The sequence below is a fragment of the Puntigrus tetrazona genome, unplaced genomic scaffold (assembly GCF_018831695.1).
Source record: "Puntigrus tetrazona isolate hp1 unplaced genomic scaffold, ASM1883169v1 S000000175, whole genome shotgun sequence".
Lineage (NCBI taxonomy): Eukaryota > Metazoa > Chordata > Actinopteri > Cypriniformes > Cyprinidae > Puntigrus > Puntigrus tetrazona.
Window position 1 is genome coordinate 206,649 of NW_025047846.1, and position 14,473 is coordinate 221,121.

Sequence of the window (14,473 nt, forward strand, 5' to 3'; positions counted from 1 at the left end):
ATCGATTTACTAAAAGATCAAACGAATTATTAATTTGAGACCTCAAATGTATTAAAACACGGGCACAAGTGTTTTTTTTTATTTGTGGCTGTGGTTTACTTTCGTTAGGACCAAAAAGCGTTTTACTAAAATGACGAAAAGAAATCAAAGTTTGGCGAAGTATAAATTAATTCTGGCTGCGATTTGGACTAATTTATTAAAGCGTGGCGTTGGATGTAATTAAAACTAAAGCGAGTTATTAAAGTGAAGGAACAAATTAGTGCGTTATATCAGTGAATGACATAAACAAGGAGTTAATTATTAATTCCTGCAATTTAGAGCAAGAAACAAATTAGTTTCAAATTAATTTAACAAATTAATTTTTAGATTTACTAAAATGCAGAGAGGAATTTTAAATTAAAACTAGAGAATGAATTTTATACATTTAGTGTCCATAAAATTAATTATTTTTGTCATTCATGCTTTTGTATGATTGCACTCTGTGTGTGGGAAAAAAAAAATTATAATTTATATATATATATATATATATATATATATATATATATATATATATATATATATATATATATAAACATTTTTAATTTTTGTCCTGCCACACTGAATGTAAAACTATTGTGGACCAATGAGGTTTCTGTGTGGTAGGAGCTTCTCAGCACTGCAGAATGAAACCAAGCAACCACTGGTCTCTGGTCAAATTTAATTTAGCCTTTTCATTAAACACACACACTTTTTGTTCTCAGATGAACCCCAGTTCTTGGTTTCATCGCGTCTCGTCTGAATTGGATGTGTTTTCAGCGGCTCGTGGTGAATGTAACGTGTTTTATCGTTACGTCTGTGTGTGTGTGTGTGTGTGTTTGAGCAGGTTCATTCAGGAGCTGATTGGTTAGTCCTGCTGTAATCCTCAAGCTGTGATCAGCTCTTCTCAATGCCATCGCTGATTAAAACGCGTGACTGGTGAGGCGTTAATGTGGTACAGTACATACTGCACCATCGTGTGCGCTTGATGGACGTTTCCTATTTTTACAGACAAAATCAATGCTAGCGTGTTTTAATGTGGGATTTATTTGAAATGCATGGGAAGCGTTGCATTTCTGCGTGCCGCCGGTTTCCCGAAGCCCTTATCGTCTGTGTCAGACTAAGTTTGCGTCGTGATCTTGCTTTCAAATCGTGATACAGCGGACAAAACTGAATCACAATGTGTCCCCTTCAGAGGCTCCAAATAAATCGCTCTATTTTGATGATATAATCAGACGTGTTGGATTCATTCATTCATTCATGACACACATGTTGGAATCATTGTCAAAAGATTGAAATAATTAAGATGTTTCATATTTCTTTTGAAACAGTCATTTCACCAAAGCTGCATTTATTTGGTCCAAAATACAGTAAAAATTGTGAAATAGCGTTTTTTTTGTGAGGATGTTAAAACTGCATTCATTTGAAAATCTTTATAGTATTATAAATGTCTTTACTGTTACTTTTGATCAGATTAATACATTTTTGATCAATAAAAGTATTTTTTCAATACTTTTTATTTTGGTATAAGCAAAAAGCGCTGAAAATTCAGAGTTGCATCACACAAATAATTATTTTTATAAAATTATTATTTTTTTAATTACTGAAATATATGTATACACACATGTAAAATGTTTTTTTTGGGTTTAAAATTAGACTAATATTTCAGAGTTGTTACTGGTTTCGATCAAATAAATGCAGACTTTGACTTAACGCTAAAAATTAAAAATATACTGCAACCGTTTCACGTGTGTTGTTTTTGCCAGAGTGGCAAATGATTCATTTTAGTCTAAATGATGAGTGAATTTGTGTCTGCCTACCAAATAGACCAAAAAAAAATCATCACACGTCGTCTTTAATGACAGCATAAAAGGAAGTATGTTTAATTATAAAAGTGTGCTGTATAATGGTGTATTTTACAGTGCGGTCCTTTGAATGATTTTGCTCTTGATTGAAACTCAGTAATGAATCCAGTGCTAAACTAAACTGGGCACAAACAGGCAGAAGTCGTGGAGAGCGTTGGAGAGCGTTAGATGTTCATCCTGTAGAGATCTCCAGTGATGCTCCGCAGCTTCACGTCCTCAAACCCTCGCTGCTCACTGGATATGTGGATTTCTACTGTACTAGACTCTGAATCTATGAGGCGAGACGGAGAAGACTAGTTAATTTCATGCCTGTGTGTGTGTGTGTATAAAACAAGTGACAAAATATACTTGTTTTTAGGAAATCTGGATCTTTAAAATAGGAAAATAATACTAAACCGACAAAGGACCTGTGGTAAGCCCATTTTTTTAGTTGCCGTAACTCTGCATGTTTATATGGTTGGCAGTGTTTATTATTTGCATTGAATTAAATTTTTTCCTGTAGATTGAAACCCAAACAGAACACACACATCGAATCTGATAATTATATATAACATGTAGACTATATATATTATGTTGTATTTACAGATTAAAAGCTGAAACCTTTTTGAGATTTAGATATGTAATTTATGTAAAGATATATTTTATATCTTTATATAGATTATATATTTTTTTGTGCATTTGAAAGATGTCTCTTCTGCTCACATGGCTGCATTTAATCAAAAATACAGGCGAATTTGTGAAATATTATAACCGTATAAAACCTCTGTTTTCCTGCTGAATTAAAACACAAACGGTCACTGCAGTTAAAGCACGGTCTCCGTGCGCAAATGAACTATGACCTTATACTAACCGTGTAAATTCATACAACTGTGCTTTTACAAATGGTAATAAAGTTAGGCTTTGAGGGGAGGTTTAATGCTGCTTGGCGTTTCTTGGCGCTGCCAAAATGATCTTTTATTAATTTTTCTGGGGTTTTTGTTTGTTGTTTTTTCCTTTTTACATGTTTTTGGAAGTTGCGGTGTACTAGGCTCTCTGACACCGTAGTTTTTTATATTAATTTATAGTAAAAATCTATTTTTTGCATCATTACTCCAGTCTTCGGCGTCACATTCAGTCAATTAAAAAAAAACAGACACCAAACTTGTTTTATTCGTCAAGGTTGAACTGAACTGAGCAAAAGATGAGATTTTTAACCCCCCAAAAATTCATTTTCAACTTTATCTGTGAATCCTGAAATATGACATGCTTAAAAAATAATTGTGCAGCACAACTGTTTTCAACATTGATGATAAACAGAAATGATTCTTGAGCAGAAAAATCTGTGTTTTATTATGATTTGAAGACTGGAGTAATGAACTCAGAAATAAATTACAGTTTAGGCAGTAGATATTAGATTAAGTTCAACAATATGTAACTCAACACATTTAATTTTTAAAAATTTTTGTCAAAATTAAAAATCTTAACTACTGTCACGAGTAATATAAAATAAGGTTCAAAGAAAAACAAAATGGCTGACAGGAAGTTCAGCTAGTTATGGCATAATAATATTTTTATACACTTTCCATTGTGTTTATAATTATATACTATTGGACTATTTATACTTTAAAGAATCACTCAGTTTTTTTGAAAATCGGCTTATTACGCCGAATGAGAGTATAGTTCCTAATCATATCAACTTTTCCTTTTCCACGGTCTTAGTACATGAGGCAACTACAAAAGAGTCGAGTTTTAAATAGGAGAAATATTGAAACTTTTGAGCAACGATGCTACTGGTCTAATCGGATTCAATGATCTATGCTAAGCTATGCTAAAAGTGCTATCGGCAGATCAGAGATCAACTGCATGGTTCCAAAATCGGTAAAGCTTATTAACTCTGGGGGAGTTGGAGGATGAACCTATTTCTTTTAAACCTAAAGCATTTACACCAGTTTAGCCGAACCTTTCAGACATTTCAATTCTCCTGACATCTAGGTGGTGCTTTGCCGAAACTGGTTCTGGTTCTTATAACACACACCAAGTTTGGTTTGAATGTGCTAAAGTGCTGTGTAGATATAGCCTCACGTCTATTTTAGCGTGCTCTTCTCAGATTTGACTTGAATTAAGTAGCAGCTTTGCCAGCACGGTCTGAAGATGATCTAAACTGCTGGTGGCGCTAGAGAGTTTGAGTTAGAGGCTCCAACTTTGCTGTGTTTAATGTTGATACTGTCCTCTGTCTGCGTGCCAAATTTCATAAGATTTTACCAAACGGCCACGAGATTTCATAAGATTTTATCATGAGCTGACTCCAGGGTTGGGGAGTAACGCCGTTACGTAATCAGAATACAAAAATCAGTTACACTTTATTTTAAGGCATAATTATACGTTTAAGTACTGAGCAATATTAATTAACTACACGCACTTACTACATGGTAAGGGTTTTGACTGAGGATTATTGCATGTAATTATACATAACGTTTTCATAACAGTAAATACATGTAACGTGTAACAAGGAAACCTTAAAATAATAGCGCTAGCTAAAATTAGTGATTTAAAATTCTCGACGGCAGGTATAAGTTTTCTAGCAGAAAATAAGCTGGAAAATGTAGAAATAAACCGATTCAGCCGAAAAGATCAGAGCATTTCACATATATTAATAGTTTATTTTAAATTAGATAGATTAGATATATATATATGGTGTAATTTTTTGGTTAAAACTATATTTATTTTGTCAGAAAGAAAAAGGCTGCAATAACAAACATAAAACTATCTATTTTTTTTTACTTTATATACATTGCTGATTTATTTTATTTACACATGACTTGAAGTAATCCAAAAGTAATCAGATTACATTACTTTTACATTGTGGTGCTTAGCAACTTTTTTGAATGAATTAAATTGTAAGCGTAAAGCAATATGCTCAGTTTTCTGCTGACTCAGTAGAGGAAGAACACTAACGGATGCAACAGAAAACAGTTGTTCGAAATTTGCAATAAAATTTAAATTTACATTTTTTCGAATCAAATAAATGCAGCCTCGGGGGATCAGAAGAGATTTTCAAAAACTCTGTTTGTAGTCTGTTTATTTGTTTCACATACAAACACAGCGCAGGTCCCACTTGAACATGTATTTTCTTTCGTGACGGTCGTCAGCAGCCGGTGTAGACGGCTCCGTTACCTTCAGACAGGACGCTGGTGGCGTCCGAGGGCTGCTGTCCGTTAGCGCTCAGGCTCTTCTTGATCTCCTGAACGTGGCTCTGGTAGAGCAGCGCCGATCCGGCGACGGGCGTGAAGCCGCCCGCGAGAGACGTGGAGGCCGAGTCCCAGGGCAGCTCGCGGCGTCTCTGCCGGCTCAGGTCCACGTTCAGCCCCGTCCAGCCGTGAAACGCCAGCGTGTTCAGAAAGCCCTGCATGGGGTTCAGGATCCCCTGAGGACAGAGACGTGTTTAGCTAATCACGCCCATGTAACTTCCAGATAGCTAGCATACGTCACTGGATCTGGAAACCGCCTGCTGCGTGCAAACATCTGACAGACGTCTCAAAGATGTGCTTTTTAACATCTTAAAAGCGTAATAGAAGTCTAATTGTCGTCTGATAGATGATGTATTGCAAAAGAGCAAAGACTATAAATGCGGACAGGTGCTGTCCAAAGTTGGAAACTAAAGGGCGAAAAAAGTTTTGCTATGAATAAACGAGTAATTTTCTTAAAGAAATACCTGTTTTGTCTTTATAGTTTGATGTTTTGTACTGTTAAAAAAAAAAGTCTGATATAAAAATAGAGAATTAAACACCGTTAATTCGAATTTGTGAGTTCCGAATCACGAACGATTCGAATTACAAACTGATTCACAAATGCACTCTTTATCAAATTTTACACAACGCGCAATCTGATTGGAGCGTTTGAAACGGGCGAGTCTTGTCGCGATGCGTTGTGAACTAATTGAAGTCTTCCAAACTTCCAAAGCTTTCCAACTTTCCAAAATTGAACCCATCACTGCCTGCTTTTAAATCATCGCGGCGATGTCGAAATGCGATTGTGATCCGGTTTCTCCTAGTGAATCGATTCCCGAGTCACGAGTTTGAATCAAACGGAGAGGTTTCAGCGTGAATGACTCACTCAGTTGAATCGGTCTGTTCGACGTTTAACGTTTATGCGACACAACTAGTTTTATAGCATTAACTGAAATAAGCGAAAAAATGTCGTGTTCATTCTGAATACAATCCAACACAAGCTTACCAGTGGGTAGATATCCAAAATTTGGATATTTATGCTAGAAGATTTATGCTTTTTTTTGCACAACTACTCACCATTATGAACCACGTGATGAGCGCGGCGTTACGGACGTTCCTCAGACCGTCAGCTTTAACGTCGTCCTGCATCTCCAGATAAAACAGCAGACTCTCGTTGATGATGTTGGGCAACCAGCTGACGACGAAGAGCACAAAACCGATCGTGTGTTCGTTGCTGATCCAGCTGTTTCGTTAAGGGAACCTTCAGATTACAAAACCGATATAGGTTGTTCTTACCAAATGACGAACACCAGCATGATCTTGAAGAAGCGTATTTTGATCTCAGATCCGAGGCGTCTCTCGTTCTCGGTGTAGATTCCCTGTTGACCCTTCAGCAGAGACGTCACTGCATTGAAGCACAGACAGACACGAGGTTATCTGACCCTGGAGCAACAGACAACAATACACTGTATGGGTCAAAACCAGCAGTTTTTCCTTTATGATAGAAATCATGAGGATAGTGAGAGAAGATCGTGTTCTATGAAGGTATTAGGCAAATTTCCTGCCGTAAAAATATGAAAACTTAATGATTGATTAGTAATATGCATCGCTAAGAACTTCATTTGGTGATTTTCTCAATAGCTAGACTTTTTCGCACCCTCAGATTACAGATTTCTACATAGTTGTGTCTCATTCAAATATTGTCCTCTCAACCAATCAATCAATCATTTTTATCTATATAGCGCTTTTAACAGTTGCATCAAAGTATAAAGTATAAAGTAGAATAATACAATGATAGGGATGTATAATAAAGAGAGTGAACAATCAGAGACGGTCTCTTTAATCAATTGGACGATAATCGCTAGAAGTTAACTCTCCAAGTAGATTAATTCAGATGACATATAAATCTCAGTTTCAAAGAATTGAGCCTTAAGACTGGTTCTGCGCTCCAGGATCACATATCACATCCAGAGTCATGTATGAATTCAATCAGAGTCGGATTTAACCCATTTCTCTCAGAAATCGCTGGTAAAATTTGCTAATTATAAGTTTGATGAGTTTGAGTGCAAACAGCTGATGAAAGCATCACAATAATCCACAGCCCTCCGGTCCATCAGGTAACATCTGGAGAAGATCAAGAAAAGATCAACTTCCTTCAATGAAAAAGTCTATCTTCTGTCTCTCTTGCATCTAAATCCAGTCACGAATTTTGTTTAGATCTGGTTCAATTGCAGAAATAACAACTCTTTTATTCCAAAAATCATCTGGATATTGAGTAAAGATCATGTACCATGAAGATATTTTTACATTTCCTACCATAAATACATAAAAACGTAATTTCTGATTCGTGATATGCATTGCTAAGAACTTCATTTGAACAACTTTAAAGGAGATTTTCGTCATGTAAACGCTGCTTGATCTGCGCAGATTTCTCTCCTGATTCATTTCACTGGGCTATTATAAACCAGTATTGTAGTTAAAAACGCTGGATTAGTTTGATCTTCTATCTTCTCCAGATGTTCACTGACGGACCGGAGCTCTGTGGATTATTGTGGTGTTTTTAACCAGACGCTCATTCTGACGGCACCCATTCGCCTCCGCAGCTAAGACACCGATGAAGAAACCCAGTGAGCTCAGATGATCTGTGGGCGAGCACACTACTCACCAGCAGAGACGGTGCGGGCGAACAGCGCCGGGTTGACGAGGAGCACCAGCAGCATGGGAGCGTACGTGGTGATGTAGTGAGGGATGGCGTGCTGAAGACCGTCCTCACAGCTCACGAGAGACAAACACAGTCAGCTCACAACACATTCACTTTCACGCATTCGGCAGCTGCTTTTATCCGAAGTGAATTACGTCGCATCGACGCTTTGCATGCTGTTCGTTCGTGCATTTACTGCCAATCAAACCTTAGAGATCTGCACATTTCAGCATTTCAACATATGCGTGTTTATTCGCCAAGAACCTTTTACAGGGTCCCGTAGCTTTATTAACCCATTGTTGAGTTAATGCACCACAAGCATATTAAAAATTGTGTTCACCTGGATATGGAGGGGTAGTAAAGCATGGCGACTCCTTCCACGCACAGCAGCAGCGTCAGACCCCACGTGATCATGTGATACAGGACGATGGTACTGAAACACAACGCACATCAGCATCTGCAGCGGCGCTCGGACACACAGGTGCATGATGGGACGCACCTGATGCCGGCCGAGCGCTTCACCACCAGGAAGACGTCCACCGCGTAACAGAAGGTCCACCAGAAGGAGGCGCTGAAGAACAGCTGGATCCACATCTGTGACACACACAAGTCATCAGCAGCTCAGGTTCATTTGCAGAAATAACAATCGTCTGGATATTGTGCAAAGATCATGTGCTGTGAAGATGCTTTTACATTTCCTACCATAAATATATGAAAACGTAATATCTGATTAGTGATATGCATTGCTAAGAGCTTCATTTGAACAACTTTAAAGGAGATTTTTTTGCTCCCTCAGGATCCAGAATTTCAATGAGTTGCATCTCAGACAAATACTGTCCTATAAACAAGATGATTTGTTCATAGTTTTTTAGCCCCAGGGTCACATAAATGCATTATTCTGACAGAATTATAGTCTGAAACAATTCAATTATCTAATCTGCAAAGATACATATTAATTAAAATTTTGAGGATTTAAAAAAGTTACGATAAATTGTAATAATAATAATCATTTTATCAGACTTCCTTTCTACTTTAATAAACAGTGATAATTATAAAACATTAAATGTTCATATTTGCATTTTTATTTTTTTGGCACCCTCCGCTTTCAGATTTTCAAGTAGGTATAAATGCTGTCCGATCTTAAAAAGCTTTCAGGTGATGTATACGTCACAAAATCGCCCTTTATGACTGGTTCTGCGCTCCAGGGACACACATCTAGTTTTTTTTTCGTGCATAAGTATTATAATCACGTTTGATGATAATGACGATAATAATGACGCGTTTATCTCACCGCTCCGCCCGACGCAGAACACCTGAGGCCAGGCGTCAGAGCTGTTTCCTGCAGAGATCCTGCCGATCAGATCCGGAGACGCCAGCCACACGGACGGCGGACCACCATCCCTGGACAAACAGAGCAGATCACACACACAAACACAGCTTAGCAGCTTCATTTTTGATAATGCTTTTTAAAAACAGAATATACGGAAATAAAAGGCGGTAGGATTTTAGTCTAAACGATAAAGACTAAAAGCATGCTGCCTTATTTTACACATAAAACACATTTTAAAAAATAGTAATAATAAATACATAAATACAAACATAAATTAAAAAGTCCTTTCTTTTATAAAAGTTAGATAATGATGATAATAATAAATAATGTGATATTTAATGTTAATATATATTAATAATAACTATTAATAGTTTCATACTATAATTATATTTTATTGTTTTGTCAACTAACATATTTAAAATGCAAATATTAAAATGCACAACTAAAAAAAAATACAAAATGTCAACGTCAACATATAAAGTATATTTTTATAAACTTTACAGTTGTTTGTAAAATTATAAGGTGTTTTTTTCACTGTAATAAACAGCAATGTGTTATTTAGATATTTATATATAATACATTCATACAGAATACTGAATATCCGCAGAAAGAAACCACTCACCTCTTCATCGCGAAGATAAAACAGCTAAAGTGTGGTATGTTATATTTAATTTTTGTTTTGTTTGTATTCTGATGTTATTTGCTAGATATATATATACTTAGTGTCTAAGTCAAGCTGTAAACAGACTGCACCGAAGAGTTGATTAGTTCATGAAGTCATTGAAGGCCTATAAGTGTGAAATATAGTGTGTGTGTGTGTGTGTGTGTGTGTGTGTGTGTGTGTGTGTGTGTGTGTGTGTGTGTGTGTGTGTGTGTGTGTGTGTGTGTGTGTGTGTGTGTGTGTGTGTGTGTGTGATGTCGTGTGTGTGTGTGAGTGTGTGTGTGTGTGTGTGTGTGTGTGTGTGTACCTGCGCAGCCCAGCATGTCGCAGACGCTGATGATGAAGAGGATGCGGATGGAGGAGGCGGGTTTGTGCGGAGCTCCGTATCTGAAGGGCCGGTGTTTGGGCAGCAGCTGGAGGCCGGTGAGAGCGAGGCTCAGAGCGGCGCTGCTGGAGCAGATCCCGCTGAAGAGCCGCGGCTGGAAGCCCGTGATGAAGGCCGTGGCCGGGTCGCGGTTCGGGCAGCAGAAGGTCTCCAGCCGCGGAGAGGCCATGACTTGAACAGGAGAGGGAAAGAAGAGAAAAGAGAAAGCCTTTCATGAGTCTGAGCTGAGACTCGATCACGAGCTCCGGCGTCATGTGCTTCGAGTTAATCTGGAGAACAAGAAACGACCCAGAAAACTCTTCTGATGTGTGTGTGTGTGTGTGTGAGAGAGAGAGAGAGAGAGAGAGAGAGAGAGAGAGACAGAGAGAGACAGAGAGAGAGAGAGAGAGAGAGAGAGAGAGAGAGAGAGAGAGAGAGAGAGAGAGAGAGAGAGAGAGAGAGAGAGAGAGAGAGAGAGAGAGAGAGAGAGAGAGAGAGAGAGAGAGAGAGAGAGAGAGAGAGAGAGAGAGAGAGAGAGAGAGAGAGAGAGAGAGAGAGAGAGAGAGAGAGAGAGAGAGAGAGAGAGAGAGAGAGAGAGAGAGAGAGAGAGAGAGAGAGAGAGAGAGAGAGAGAGAGAGAGAGAGAGAGAGAGAGACAGAGAGAGAGAGAGAGAGAGAGAGAGAGAGAGACAGAGAGAGAGAGAGAGAGAGAGACAGAGAGAGAGAGAGAGAGAGAGAGAGAGAGAGAGAGAGTTTCATGTTTCATGTTCATATTCACGTTAGAAAACATTTATAAATTAATGACATGCTTTCTATCTTGTAGGAACAATACAAATCTAGAAGATGCAGACATCCATTTGAGAAACAGCCAAAACGTCACGATACAAAGCAACTTCACAGAAAATATTCAGTTTCTACATTATAGAAGGTTATTAGTGACGCCTAGTATGACAGAAATGTACAGTAAAAATCATGCAGATCAACAGGCGATTAACACGGTCAACTGTAACGATTAGCCTATATATTACAATTAAATAAAAATAATAACATAACATATAATATCATTATTATAATATAAAGCAACTACATAAAAACAAGAATTAAAAAATAAATATTGTAAACAAGTCTAAAATAGAAACAAACGTGTCAGGGGTTGGCAGTGGCCTGTTGTGTTTGTCTTGTGTTTTGTTGTCCTGGAGCACATGACCTTTGTTTTGACAGCTTACCATGTGCTTTGCTGTTAACTCCTACCCTCTTGTTAACCCTAATTGTTTCACACTCCTGCACCCCATTTCTGTCAATTATCCTCCCTACTTAATCTCCTTGTGTTTTCTGTCCTTTGTAAGTCTGTTGTTTGATGTTAGAGATCCTCAGATCCAGGATGAGATGGTGGCTCAGGAGACCCTGGCAGATCTTGAGGATCTTATCAGTTTGGCTTTATGCATTGAGGCCCGGATCCAACTTCGTCGCGAGCGTCTTTTTCCATGGTCAGCGTGGGACTTCACCAAGGACTCCCAGAGCATCAAGTGCCCACCATCCCTGTCTTCCAGTGATCCTGAGCCTATGCAATTAGGTCGTCTCCACCTCATGGCTCAGGAGAAACAACATCGTCTGGCTCGGGGATTGTGTTTGTACTGTGGCAACTCTGGACATCGGGTCTCTACGTGCCCTTTAAAAGCCATGGCCCACTAGAATACCAGGGCGTCCTAGTGGGTTCATCTCCTATGCCCTCTTCCTATTCCCGTACCCTCCTTCCAGCAGTAGTCACCTGTCTAGGAACCTCTCACACCTGTGAGGCTCTGGCTGACTCCGGGGCCGAGGCCAACTTCCTCGATGTCCAGACTGCTAAAAATTGGGATATCCCTGCCATTCCACTCACTTCTCCTGTTCCTGTCTGGGGTCTGTCTGGCCAAAGACTTTCCACCGTCACGCATTCCACTCCTTGTGTAAGTCTTGTCGTCTCAGGCAATGACTGTGAGATCATTGTGCTGTTTCTCCTGGACTCCCAACAGGCTTGTCTTGATTTGGGGCATCCATGGTTGAGGCAGCATGGTCCTCACATTGATTGGTCCCATAATTTAATTCTGTCTTGGAACAAGTCTTGTTTGGGTGCTGCTTCTCCTGTCTCTGTGTCTCCCTTTCCTCAGGATCAGGAGGTGGATGTCTCCAGCATTCTGGTGGAGTACCACAATCTGTGTTGGGTGTTCAGCAAGTCCCAAGCTCTATCCCTTCCTCCCCCCGACCCTACGACTGTGCCATCGACCTTCTCCCAGGCACTTCTCCACCCAGGGGACGTTTATTCTCCCTGTCTGCTCCTGAACGAGAGGCTATGGAGACCTATATCCAGGAATCTCTCCGTAATGGACTCATTTGCCACTCCTCATTTCCCGCTGGTTTCTTTGTTAAAAAGGATGGTTCTCTGCATCCCTGTATTGATTACAGGGAACTCAATGACATCACTGTGAAGAATAGGTACCCCTTACCCTTGATGTCTTCTGCTTTTGAGGTCTTGCAGGGAGCTAAGGTCTTCACCAAGTTAGACCTCCGCAATGCCTACCACTTAGTCAGGAGCCAGGAGGGTGATGAGTGGAAGACAGCATTCAACACTCCCTCTGGACACTATGAATATCAGGTCCTTCTGTTCGGTCTCACGAGCGCTCCTGCTGTCTTCCAGAACATGGTTAACAGCGTGTTGGGAAACATGATTAACCATTTTGTCTTTGTGTACCTTGATGATATTCTCATCTTCTCCCCCTCTTTCCAGGTACACATCCACCACGTTTGCCTTGTTCTCCAACGTTTGTTAGAGAATCAGCTATTTGTCAAAGCGCCAACAGAGGGCAGTATAGCTAATGAGGTGTGGTCTATAGCCACCATGTAAATTCTGTTTGCATCTACTTTTTTTACAATGTGTAGCCAAGCCACTAGGAGGCGATGTGGTACCAGCGGTGATAGGTAGGATCCTCTTTAAGTGCGTACTTCCGTTTAGTAGAGGAGCGGCGTTTCAATTGTTAAGAATAATTAAGAATATTGGAAGAATAATCTCTGATGTGTGCCTTAGACGTTTCCTTATCGGTAATTCTAAACTGAATCACTGGTGGATATTGAATGAACACCACTACATAGTGCACGTGAGTGTTAACATTGATCTTATGGTGAGACGAATTGTAATATATTTTCTCTCGTGGAAATACATATTTTTTTTATATCTGGTAGTTTTTATGTTAATAGGAGATGCCTTAAGTTTCTCATGTTCGTTATTTTGGGCTGGATAAGTGGTAATTGCTGAACGAGCAGCATAGTATACAGCACGTGAAGATTGACTATCTATGGAAGGTCTTTTTATCGTGTAAAATTAACAGTATCGTTGGACGCACTAATTTGCAACCCTTCTATATAAATGTTAAAAGCTTTTCCTTTTAGGAAGCATGTGGTGATTTCTAGCCCTTTAACGGCCTATGTGGGTAATCAGATGTACGTTGAAAAGGTATCTATTTTTAACTTTTATTGTGTGGCTAGGAGAGCTAGCATTTTAATACTGACTTTAATAAAGTTATTGTTTAATTGTTTTAAGAAAAGGTGATAAATTGTGTCTGGGTGGTTAATGCTGTTTTCTCTTTGTAGAGTTTCTCAGTCCAGCTCAATTGATCACTGTTCCTCCCATCTTTATTTATTTTTTTTGTATTTTGAGTGTGGCCCATGTTTTCTTGTATTTTTATTTGACAAATCTGTTGCGCTCCCGTGAAGCCTTGACATATAGTCTTGCTCAGTGTGATTACAAAAGAGGGGTATATTCACTTCCATGTGCCAAGAGTGTATTCATTTTTTGTATGAGTCAGTGTGCTGTGTAAGTCAATTGCAATTTCTTTTGGGTTTGTGTTTTCTCTTTTTATTTTTTTTGTTATTGTAGTGTTTGGTATGGTTTTGGAAGTGTTACCCTTTAAACTTTTGTATTTCCAGCCCATATGAGCATCACTTGTGAGCAAACTCAGATACGAATAATCTATTGTATTTAATAAAGTGATTTGAGATCTATAGTAATATCGCCTGGAGTACATTCATTTAATTGGATAGCCGGCCGGGACCCCCTTATTTGTGGCCTTGGGATCTCCTACCCAGAGTAAATTGGAGTGGCGTAGTCAAAGATAGTCTCAACAAAGATAAACACATTTAATCGCCCCATCATAAATGCTACAGCACTTGTTAATAATTGGACCTAAAAACCCCACATATAATAATCTAGAACACAGCCTATCACTTGATGGCTGCTCTGTTAATTCTTCATCATCAGTTAGGAACCTAGGTGTGCTGTTTGACCGCAATCTTTCCTTT

General features: G+C 39.0%; 1 protein-coding gene across 1 annotated transcript; it reads right to left on the reverse strand.

Annotated features, from left to right (window-relative positions):
• Nucleotides 1-2,007: 2,007 nt before the first annotated feature.
• LOC122333069 (G-protein coupled receptor 143-like) lies at nucleotides 2,008-10,479 on the reverse strand. The gene is given in 11 exon segments (XM_043230566.1): nucleotides 2,008-2,083; nucleotides 2,085-2,151; nucleotides 5,034-5,283; nucleotides 6,164-6,281; nucleotides 6,383-6,491; nucleotides 7,752-7,861; nucleotides 8,128-8,220; nucleotides 8,287-8,407; nucleotides 9,079-9,174; nucleotides 9,177-9,188; nucleotides 10,086-10,479. Coding segments are annotated over 11 exon segments (1,254 nt in total). The 5' UTR covers nucleotides 10,333-10,479; the 3' UTR covers nucleotides 2,008-2,052.
• Between the last annotated feature and the right edge of the window lie 3,994 nt (nucleotides 10,480-14,473).